Genomic DNA, 12,505 nt, shown 5'->3' with positions numbered 1-12,505 from the left:
CATATACTCATCCAGAAGTCTTTTAAAAGACCCCAGTGAGTTCGCCTCCACCACCACTGACGGCAGCCGATTCCATTCACTCACCACCCTCTGAGTGAAAAACTTACCCCTAACATCACTTCTGTACTATTCTGCATTATTTGCTGCAGAATGGGTACCTAGATTTGTGATGGTTTGAAGTACCACGCATAATGTCATCATTCTGAGGGTACAGCCCTTACCACAAACCATATGGTGAACAGAAAGAGGAAGAGGAGAAAGGGAGCAGTTAAGCTAGACATTCTTTCCTGGCTGAGCTGTTCATCCACTGGCGAGGGATACCAGCAAAAACAATTTCAGTTCCCCATCATCAGTAGCCCCACACCTTACCTTCCTTTTGTTACTAACCAGCTCAGTGACCATTAAGCCACAATAAAGACCAACACAAATGTTCCAAGCTGAATTTGAACATTGAGGATCGTCACATTGCACACAAACATCACCTAATCACCCTTGCACATTCTTTCAGTGTCTGCTTTTGCCTGTCCTGGTGCTCTGATGCAATATTATTAGTGGTTGCAGCATGGCTGATCAAAGGTTGTCAAGTTTCAGTGGGGGAAATGCGAAATGGCCTTGGAGGACATGTGCAACAGGAGCTTGGACTGGCTGGCAGACAACAAGATGGAGTGAAAGTGGTAGGAAAATGAATGTTGTAATTCTGAGTAATAATATTACCGTCATTCACCAGAATGATAGGGAGTGGGATAGCTTGATCTTGGGTTTGGAAACAGCTCGGCACAACATCAAGGGCCAAAGAGCCAGTACTGTGCAGTACTGTTCTATGTTTTAAAATTGGTTTCACTTTCTATGGAATGACTGCAAGTCTCCTGGGACACCTCCTCAGCAATCCTAGTAATCTTGATGGAAGCTGAGACATCAGCTATCAGATACAGCATCATGCTTGGATCAGCAGTGGAGTTGGCTATCACTTCCATGATGGGCTCCAAGTTCTATACAATGCATTAATGTTCCCCCTGTCCTGTCAAGAATACTTTTTACACCTGAAACTTAGCTGTTTGCTGGTGGCCTTTGAGAACACTGTCAAACAATGTCTTGATTAAAAATTCTTGCTCTTGTTTTCAAATCCCTCTTCTGGCCCCTCACCCCACCCCCATCTCAATAATATCCTACAGCCCACAATGCTTTCAGACATCACTGCTCATGAAATTTGACCTCTTGAATATCCCCGATTTTAGTTGCTCCATCTTTAGTGGTTGCACCTTCAGTTGCCTAGGCCCTAATAGGTTCTGCAGCTCTTTGCCTCTTTATTTCTTATTACTCCTTTAAGAAACTGCTTAAAATCTACCTTATTGACCAAATTTTGGACATCAGACTTAATACCTTCTTGCGAAGATTGGTCTCAGATTTTGTTTTATAATGCTCCTGTGAAACACCTTAAGATTCTACTTACGTTAAAGGCAATATACAATACTTAGTATTCATGGGTGCATTCATCACATTTTGACTTAAAAATTGTAATTGTGGGTCTATAATTAGCATATGTCCTTGATTTGCAAAGGGAAAGTGGCTCCTTCTTGTTTCTGATGAAAGCACATCCTCTCATTTATAGGCTCTCTTTAAAAATCACCTCAGATAGAGGCAGGCAAATGTTTTCTGATTTTCAACACACCTCTTTCCACTAGAAACAGGGCAACCAGCTGTGGACACTCACCCACACAATCGTTACTAACCATGACTAAAATTAGATGCATGCTCATTCATTTCATTAAGTGCATTTGTGCTATGCAGAGTGATTTTTAAAAGTTCATTCCTATGTTGCCAATAACTAATGAATTATAACTAATGACAGACTGTAGGCAATATAACTACCCAGCTTAGAAACGTAAAAGCCCTAAGCTTTCTCCTCAACAATGCCCCAATTATTCCTGAACACTGTACAACCAAAATATACAGGTGAGCAACAGTGAATGAAAGTAAAAGGGCAAATAAGAAAGGGTGAATGAGAAAGCGAGAGAAGGGTGAATGTGAGAGAAAGAGTGCGTGGGAGGGGGAGAGAGACAGAGAATATGGTCCTGAAATTTCCATAGTTACCCTGGGATAACATTGATTGTATCCTCCAACACTGACCTTGCTGGAGTTTGCACTGTCAGTCCTTTCTCTTTGCAGAAACATATTCAATTATTTGTTAAACACATTATTATAATGTTCACTTCAAGAAGTTTCCATTGGTAACTAACTATTTATGCAATTTCTCCTACGGTTCCACCAATCTTCTGCCCAGGTTATGGTAAAAGGTAAGGAGGAATGCTCAACTATGAGGGCTTTATAGACTATATAATTATTTAAAGTACATAAAGACTATATTATCAATAGAACACCACCTTGTAAGAATGATTCTTCATTTTTGTTAGATGAGAAAAGTGCAAACAAAATGCTTAGGCAAAGTGGCATAAAACTTGTGCAGGCCCAAGGGCTGGCTAATTAAGAGCTATGTGAGCATGAGATTTTTCATCATAGAATCCCTATAGTGAAGGAGGTGGCCATTTGGCCAATCGAGTCTGTACTGACCCTCCGACAGTATCCCACCCTGGCCCCATCCCTGTAACTCCACAGATTTACCACACTAATCCCCCTAACCTCCACATGTTGAAACATTAAGGGACAATTTAGCATGGACAATCCACCTGACCTGCACATCTTTGGACTGTGGGAGGAAACTGGAACACCCAGAGGAAACCCATGCAGACATGGGATGAATGTCTGTGTGGAGTTTGCACAGTTACCCAAGACTGGAATTGAACCCAAGTCCCTGATGCTGTGAGGCAGCAGTGATAGCCACAATGCCATCCTTTACTTCTTATCTTTACATACCTAACAAAAAAAATTGTGTAAAAACTTTACGTTGGTTAAATGCAATGGTTTCACCTGTTGACACTGTCATTTGCAATCTGGATCCGACTATCCACCTGAAGAACAGTTTTATAATCCACGTAAGCTTGCCGATAACGCTCAAGGGATTCATACGCCATGGCCCTTCGCAAGAGTGGTTTCACGGAAAATGGCTGCAGCTCCAAAGCCCTAGTGAAACGAAAGTTAAACTAATTACAGTATTCACTGCACATAAAGAGGCCAACATTTCCATGTCAGTGTTTATGCTCTACACAGGCCTTCTCCTACACGTGACTTCATTAACATGCCCATTTATTCATTTTTCCCTCATGTATCCATTTAAGGCATCAATATTATTACTCGCCTCCCAACTCCTGCTTTCACCAAGAAAATCCAGCCCCTGGGCTCCAAAACTCTCTGGGACTGCAACAATCTTGGCACTCATGGTATGATTGTGCACGTTGGGAATCTCTACAGCAGATTCCCTATTACCTAGCAAAAAAGAAATACTGTGTTCCACTCAGGGAAAATCTGGGGTGTCCCAATGTATGAACTCAGTTACAGAATCCAGTATAACTGCCATATTGGACAAAAATTATAGTAACCCTTGCCTTTGTTTTTTCTTAAGTTCCAAACCACCCCTCTGGATCTCACAGCTATCAGTGAGCTAGTTGCTATGCTGATCAGTACCCTGCACAAATTGTATACTGGCCACCTATGGAATATGAAACTCATGTTGGGATTCTAGGTCACCCTAGCCCTGGCCTCCTCATAATAGTCGACTTCTAAACTGGCCCGTGATGACTTCACCCTCATAAAGCAATTCCAGAAACTTGGACACCACATAGCATCCTGCTGAATTTCTGGCTCTCCTCCAAATCCTATCAGAGTTATGACAACCTGGCTCCTCTTGGGTCGCTTTTTTTAATCGGGTCTCTTCTTCCAACAGAGCAGCTTTATAAAACAGCAATGGGGTCCCAAATTCCATGTATTAATGAAGTTTCCATCTGAATCTGATGGATGCCCCAGCCACCTAAAAATATAACAGACCAGTTGGGTGGGTGATAAGTGCGAAGACAGCAGGAGCAGACAGGGAGTTTTTGAGGTGATTAACTTTTCCTACCAGGTGAGGTGGATTATCATCTCCACAGGTGCAAATCAGTAAAGCTCTCATAAAAATCCATGATGAGTATGAGGTCTCTAGGACATTATTAACTCATATTTAGCTTTGCATTACTATTTTGTTTTGTGCTTTTAAAATCATTAGAATTTTAAATCCATATGTTAGCCTACACGCAAACAGCAATATGAAACAAAGGCAGTTAGCTCACATTTTCAATCAGCCAAATAAATACAATTCTGTCCCTGTTCTAGGCAGATGCCCCAGCAGAGGTTGAGGAGCCTATTAAAATTATGTTAATCATTTTGAGAATGCAAGATTTGCTGCTACCTAGGTATAGCTCATAGCAGATGGAAATTTTCAAATTGTGTTTCACTTTTACCATAAGAAAGCTTGCGAACATTTTTAGAAAAAAATTATCCTTATCAGAATAAGAGCAATTGCTGATAAAAAGTATTTATCCTTTTTAAATACATTTTTATCCTCAGCAGAATAAATGCAACCATTAATGAAAAAATATCAAAATTTTGTACAAGTCAGAAGTTTAAATTTGTCACTCAGTAATTTTCTTTTAAAACCTGCTACACATTGAATAAGCGTATTAAGAAATATATCAACAACCAATTTAAGATTATCCATTGGGTCAACAATATAATTCATTTCCATTTGCAAGAGGCTACATATATTCATAAACAGGAACTTGCAGGCAAAAGGAGGAGATCCAAGCACTGTGCCTTTTTTGAAGTGAACATAAGCATGGGGAAATAATAGCTCCTGGGTGCATTCTCCATGCCAATGCATCAACAACAGTTAACTTGCCAAACAATGGGCATCCTTTTCTCTGCAGTATAAATTGCTGCCTGCTTTGAAATTTGGCATTCTTGTGTTTGTCCTGATGAGTGTAAGAGGAAGAGTTTCAGCAGCAGATCTCCTTTTTCCAACAATTGTTTGTATATCTGACGGAAGTACAACAAAGACCAAATCTGGAAATACCAACAACAAAAATTCAACTCACAGGTAAGTTAAGAACAGGCAAGTTATCTAGTGAATTTCTCTGTAGTCAACCCAAGGTTCTGTCTGTCTGTGTTCATTTCCAAGCATTCTGATAATGCTCAAGTGAGACACAGTCCCATGGTCAAGCGAGTGTTCAAGTAAGTTGAGATTGAACAGATTAGCTGTGCAGTTACTAATCTTTGCTGTGCTTCATTTAAGGTCTGTAATTTTCTTTATTTTATTTTACACTACGTGGTAAAATAACTTTGTCTACTCAGGCCTGTAAAATGTCATGTATTCGAAGTATTAATCACTCACTTAAAAAAAATTTGCTCTTCATCATTTATCAAAATAAACACAATTTATATTCAAACGAGTTTTAAAATCAAGGTCAATGCTGATAATGAATGTTATTCTGATATTTCTCTGAAGGTAACAAGTTTGTTTTATTATTAATTTAAAAAGCATTTTGATCCATAAAAAGTATATTGTTCAATCATAGTCTTTTCACCTGGTATGAAGAAAAATATATTGGCCCACACTTATACTGGAAAAATAATGGCAGATTTAATGGCATTTGTTATTATTATGTCGTCTCTACACTGGGGCCCATCACCTATTATGGTCGCCAGGGCCCAAACTGCATGTTCACAGTTGATGTTTTGAGTGCAACAATCTTAGGAAATAAGACAGAGTATTGTGTTTCTGCTGATGTTCCTATGCTATGTTGGTCAATGCTCATTCTGCTTCATACTTGAGTGAAGAGTTCTCATCTCTTTTGATATCACACAAGGATCAGCAAAATCCAGTAACATGTGACAAAGAGGAACTGATCTATAAAATGCAAATTGCCACAAGTTGCTCAATAATTTCTGGCGCTTCTCAATTAGCCCCAGAAAATCAGCAGTTTGTCCTCACTCTCCCAGTGTGTTTCAGGGAATTGTTGCGTTTACGTATTAATTGACAAGCAAACACCTCACAGAAAGCTAAGGACGCTACTTAACAGTGCAAGTAACTTCTTAATGAGATTATGTTCCTGTAATGCCACCTTCCTGTCTCAAAAGAGACCATTTTAATTGAGTCTCATTTCTGCACTTAATACTGTTCCTAAAGGATTTTTAAAAATGTTACCCTTCTCAGGCTTTAAAATTCATCTTTTTTTCATTCTCAATCAAATTTTTCTTTCCTTCTCTTTATTTCTCATTCTGTACCCAATTTGACTCTATTTCACTTGGCTCAATTCACCACATTTCCTCCTTTGTTGTTTCTGTGTTTCCTTCTCTCTCCTTAAATCTCATTGGTTAGATAAGACAGTTGGTCTGGCCAGCAACTTATGGGGCAAAAACTTTTCAAACCGAGATTTGAAAGAAAATGTCTCACTACTGAAGTATACCTTGAGATGATCTGCTCCAACAAATTTCAGGCCACCATTTTTTAAAATTTAAATACCTGAGACTGTTTTTTCCTCATAGGTTAACTACTGCTGCATTGCTCTAGAGGAAGCCCACAATTCCTCAGGGGTTAATGCTGTAATGAAGGAATTAGTATTAATAACAAAGGAAAATCCTATGGTGCTACAGAAGGGCACTTGCTGTATCACCTCAAAGGGGCACAGCCAGTGTTAAAGTTAGTGTGCTGTATCCCAATACCAATCTAGCTGTGGGTTGATGATACTGCAATGAAAAGATTAGCAGGTTTACAAAGTCCTACCCTTCCTGCATCATTGAAGTAAAGCAGGGCATTCACAGGCTGACAACAATCAAGATCCCTACCAGTAGCATGGGAGGGAGAGAAAGGGGAGCAGTTCTGAGGTTTGACTGTCAAGCCCCCAGCCAACTCTCCCTCCCAGAATTACCTGAAGACAGGTGACTGGCTGGAGGAATATATAGAGGTCTGAGGCACAAATTCATTCACAGAATTGTTACAGCACTGAAGGAGCCATTTGACCTAGCTTACATTAATATGGTTCCTCAACATCTTTTAGAGTTGTCCTCTTAGTTTATATTGTTTCTCTGCATTCTTCCCCCAAAATAAATCACTTCATCCTTCATCTGCCACTTATTTGCCCATTCCAACAACCTACGTCCTTTTGCACTTCTACACTATTCTCCTCTTAGTTCACAACGTTTCCAAACTTTATTTAATCAACAAATTTTGAAATTGTGCCCTGTACACCAAGATCTAAGTCATTAATTTACATCAGGAAGAATAAAGATTGATCCTGGGGAACTCCATCACAAATCTTCCTCCAGTCCAAAAACATTCAGCACTAGTCTTTGTTTCCTGAGTTCCACGAAACTATTGATGTGTGATACAAAAACACACAACAGGTTAACTGCTTTAAGTTTCAAGCTCACTTTATGAAAAAAGGTCAATCCATAGAAGGCATGGCACAGTTTCATACTGCACAATATACTGATCACTGCAAACCTGTCCTGTGCAGTGTCCAATGTTGCAGCTGCAGCAGATCAGGAATTGCTGTGTTAGTCAGATTTTTTTCTCCATTGCAGTGTGTGCTAGCATAGCATTTTGCTGATAAGCAACCAGCAACAACAACACTTCATTAGTTTCCTTACATAAAAGCAATTTATTTCCATAAGCTGGATTTTAAAATAATTCTGAATTAAAAACATGTAAAGATGTTTTCCTGGACTACGTAGACTATGTGAACTGTGAGAAGCTTCTCCAAAACAAACATTCTGAAATTAAATGAAACATGAAATAAAAGATTTTGAACGAGCCTTTTACTACAAAAGTGATTTCTTGTTCGTCTCCTGAAAGCACTCCACTGCATAATACATCATGTTTAAGCCCATGCCAGACTTTCAAAATGATTTTCTTTTAGAAGGCTGTTGTTTGCAAACAGTAAATCATGGTGCACAATACAGAGGGGACACAGATATAAATTCTACATGGCACCAGACCTTGTAACATAACTTTTATTTTCAAGCACTGAAGCATCAACATTAGGTTAGAATTATATGCGGATGTGAAACTAACATGAATAACCACAAGTTTAAAACAAGCTAAGTTATATCTTGACAATTATATTGCTGCACCTGCTCTTTTCCATACAATCTACAAAGTCAAAAAACTGTGCCATGCATCTAATGTAACAATATATAGGAAAAGGGAAGCCAAGATACTGAGGGAAAGATTAGGAGGGTTATCTAATAGTCTGGCCAAATTCATTGAGGTGGGGTGCTGGGGAGGAAAGCTGACAGCAGGGGAGGCAGGTTTGTGCAGGTGAGTTAATTCTCCCAAAATTGATGCCAGGTCAGGGTTCTGACATCATCCTGCTCTCTTGGTTTATATAGGGGAATGGATAGAAAGTAACCCTTGCATCTATGTGGTAAGTAATTAGATGATTAAGAAACCAATTAAGAACTGTTTTAACATTGAATTCTGGATTTCCCATCAGCTTGCCTGGGCACCAAGGTGAATACAGAGCAGGGACAGCTTCTTCAGCGAAACTGACATCAGTGAAAATGAATCATTCCAGACACGGCCAGGTCAGAGGCTGCTGTATAAAGCACTTCTTCTCCGGGACTGCTATTGCTACTTGACAGGTAATTGTCAACTTTTTGGAAGACATTTTATCTGTCCAGTATTTAATTTATCTTCAGCTGCACTTCCCTACTGCTCGTTTCAATACAGCCTGAGAGCAGCTATTGTAGCTGGACCTTGCATCTCTGATGAAGAGGAGCTGCAGAAGCAACACCATCAGCATCAACACCAGCAGCAGCATGAGCAATTCCAACGACAATTACCTTCTCTTTAGCTGTGTCCCCCTCTACAGGGCAGAGAGAGTAGACATGAGGATCCAGTCAAGAGGCAGGACCCCCAAATGACAGAAGATCAGATCTCTCAATGTATCTAAACAGCTGTGTCTCAGAAGGTTCAGTCCCTCCTGAGATCCCAAATCCTCTTGATGCATTGTCTCCAGACTGGAGCAACCATGCTCTGTTCATTTCCTCGTTCACTTCCATCCATGCCTGTTTAGTTGGAGTGACTATCTGGGGAGAGCTCACCTCAATGCAGGTCCTGAAGTCCTGCTACAGAACCTTCAGGTAAGAGTCAGCCTTCCCAGGTTATCCTCTCCATTTCTGTGGGTACTGCAGCCTCAAAAATTCATGTGTTTTACTTAGAATTCCTTCCTAAAATAAACACAACCTCAAGCATATTTTAGGCTTCTTATTTGCATATGCAAAGGTCCAAACTCTTGCCTCAGGAGTGGGAAAAGGAAGTCTGTCGTTTGTTTTTATTCATTATGGGAGTTCATAATGTTCTTATGTTGGCCCACCTGCTCAGAAGTGCACGCACTCTTTCTATTTCACATTTTGGGGCCTGAATAGGCTGTGCAGTGTCTGAAAAAGTGCAACATGATTCAATTTAGTTGCCAATGTGCTGGGAGACAGTAAGACAGTGCAAGTCAAAAATGAGAGGTGATGTTTGAGAAAGGGAACATTAAGCAGAATATTAGATAAATTATGGCTTTGGAAGGATGGGAGATAGGTTGGAGGTGACATGACATCTTTTCATTATATGTACCTAGATTTTTTTTATTCCTTATCCCCAGTGATTCCTCCTTAATTTGGATTCTCATCTATGATTCTTATATCTGAAATAAACTACGTCTATCAACATTCAGTCAACTTGTTTAACTTATCTGCCTTTTATAATTTTCTGTCCCCTTTTTCACATTCCTTGAAAAACCAAAGAAAAAATTTTTGTATATCATGTATTTCTGGTTCCACAGCATTATCCGAGAAACACTGTTTGTTACCGTCTGCCAATCTCCCTTTTATCCTGACTTCCTAAATCCGAACTCCCAACCAGTCCCAATTCCTCAAGAATGTGTGTTGTGGAACCAGCAATTCACCAGATACATAATTCCTTCAAAACTGGGTTATGAAGAAGGAGGGCAGAAAAATCTCATCTATTGCGTCAGTGGCTATCAAATAGTTAATTAAATAAATCTGCCTTTCAGAAAACCATGCTGTCTCTCCCTCATGATTTTAAACTTTACCACTTTCTCTGTTGCTGATGATGGATTCTTGAAATGTTCCCACTAGCGGCATTAAACTCATTGATGTGTTAGTTTCTTGATTTGTTTCAACTTACATTTATATTGGGCCTTTAACATAGTAAATGTTGCAAGGCACTTCACAGCAGCAGTATGAAACATAAATATTTAGGTCGCATGACCAAAAGCTTGGTCAAAATTAGTAAATATGAAGGAAATGTCTTAATGGAGGGGATTGAGTTGGAGAGTTTGAGAGCGAGAATTCCAGTGCTTAGGGACTCGGCAGCTGAATAATGAAAATCAGGCATGTGTAAGAGGCCAGAATTGGAGGTGCACAGAGTTCTCAGAAGGTTGAATGGAGGCAGCTACCAAAGATGTTACAGAAATAGAGAAGAGCAAGGCCATGGAGGAATTTGAAAACAAGGATGGGAATATTGAAATTGAGGCATTTCTGGATCAGAAGCCAATTTAGACCAGTCAGTACAGGAGTGATGGGTGAATTAAGATTTGATGGGAGTTAGGATGTAGGCAGCAGAGTTTTGGATGAGCTGAAGTTTACAGAGTGGAAGACTGAATGCTGGCCAGGATAGCAACCAGTCTAGAGCTAATAAAGGAACGGATGAACGTAGATGAGGTGAGACTGAGGTGAAGTTGGACATTGTTATGGAGGTCAAAGCAGCTGAACTTGGTGTTGGAATAGACTTGGTCTGAAACTCATCTCGGGGTCAAATATGACACTAATGTTGCAAAAAGTCAGATTCATCCTCAAACAATTTGATTCTATGGTTCCTTCTTGTTTTATGGATAAAGGTGCAACATTTTCTACTTCAAATTCTCAGATAGTGTCAACAAAGCGAACAAACTTTGAATAATTATAGCTTATGCACATCCAAAGTCCTTCCTTTTTTTTGAAAAAAGAAAGGCTTATGTGCAAGTGTTTTTGATCTTCATTTGTGCTTTACTTTTGTGATTGGAAATTATTCGTTAAAATGGCGAGTGACAGGGGAAAAAAAAAACACCTGATTCAGCAGCATATGAGCAGCAGTAACATTGTTCTAAACATGGAAGCTGTCTCTGTGGTCAGCTCAATAAATTGGAATTAGCTCTCTGAATCAGTAAAAGAAAGCAACCCCCAACCAGTAACATGCAGCTCATTTAGAGCCAAGGACAAGTAGGATCTAACCATGCTCTGGATGGGTCTGACATATCTTGATATTTAAGTTAACATTCTCAGCCATCATGCAAAAAGTGTTGTATCTAATAAATTGACAGCAGAATTCCAAACCTTGGTGCAATGAGAAACTATTAAATTTACTATCCATATCTGTTAAGGAGATATCCATGCAAAGTACATTTACCTGTATTGTCTATATGGTGTTATCTATTAAATTTAGTGCACAAGGCTGAAATGATGTTGCTATAGCTGCATTGTGGGCTGGTGCTAAAGTGCTCAATTGAGCCTTCAACATTAAAAAACAATTGTGCAAGTTCATACTGTTTCAACACTACCTTAAATTTCCACTTTTAATGCCATGCATTGCTCATTGAACAAAAATGCAGAAAGGTGAGCTACTCCCAGTGAGTCACACTGTTGATACTGTTGGCCCTGGGGACAAATTATTTTTCAATTTTACAAGCTACTGCTTCCATTGCAGAGCTTTGTGCAAGGCAAGCACATGGGAAACTTGTGTGGGGATGTCACTGCACATAAATCTGTCTGTGAGATTTCCTGTCCATTCATTTTAAAATTAAACATAATTTACCCCTATGAATGAACCTGTTCCCTTTAAACCAGCATTTTGCTGGAGTACAGCAACATATTGTGCCATGTAATTTTTACATTTGACACATTGCTATACTGACCTGAAAACGTAATTCAATCCCTGACAAAAGCCACCATAGACATCAGCCTTACCTAGTACAATCCTTAATGCACTCAGTGCAATTTCCATCCTTCAGATGGCATGCTGCTCGGTTTGAGTGCAAGATGCTCAGTTCTGCTGGGCTGTCCACCCCTTATAAGAAAAAAAACACAATAGCATTTATTTACCATCTTATTTCTCCTTCTTGAAGATTTATTACATGTCAGTAATCTATTTCACAGTGAGAGCCATCTTACTTTAACCTGATTCTGCTCTCACCCATTTTCTAATGTCTGAACTTTCAGATATTGGTAAGGAACTGGAGTTTGGATCCGGATAGTTTTCTCTCCCTTGTCCAAGGATACTGATACCACCAAGGGCCATATCACTGCTGTCTAGCACAGTATTGATAAGAGATTGAACCTAGTGGCAGTTATAATTCTAAGGCTTAAGAATCTTATAATTTGCAGATTTAAATGTAGAATAAATGAAAGGTTATCGTGACCTATTCTGCAGTTTGCTTGGCGGTACCCCTAGGTAATTTGATTGTTAGGTATCAAAGGAAGACTTACATTGTTTTACAGAGAGTGTGCAAAGAATTTACAATTAGAAAAA

The 12,505-nt window shown here is 39.4% G+C and overlaps 1 protein-coding gene across 4 annotated transcripts in view; it reads right to left on the bottom strand.

The window, feature by feature from the left end:
- Nucleotides 1–12,505, bottom strand: part of LOC145346479 (sperm-associated antigen 1-like) — a 114,494-nt gene that overhangs the window by 44,519 nt on the left and 57,470 nt on the right. For all 4 annotated transcript variants that reach the window (XM_080193792.1, XM_080193794.1, XM_080193793.1 and 1 more), the window contains 2 exons: nt 11,944–12,043; nt 2,926–3,078 (listed from right to left, as the gene is read on the bottom strand). In XM_080193792.1, the coding sequence (XP_080049918.1) occupies nt 2,926–3,078; nt 11,944–12,043 (253 nt within the window). The remainder of the gene's footprint in view (nt 1–2,925; nt 3,079–11,943; nt 12,044–12,505) is intronic.

Source organism: Carcharhinus amblyrhynchos, chromosome 8, assembly GCF_965287045.1.
Source record: "Carcharhinus amblyrhynchos chromosome 8, sCarAmb.v2.hapA, whole genome shotgun sequence".
NCBI lineage: Eukaryota > Metazoa > Chordata > Chondrichthyes > Carcharhiniformes > Carcharhinidae > Carcharhinus > Carcharhinus amblyrhynchos.
This window is presented reverse-complemented; position numbering and strand designations above follow the sequence as displayed.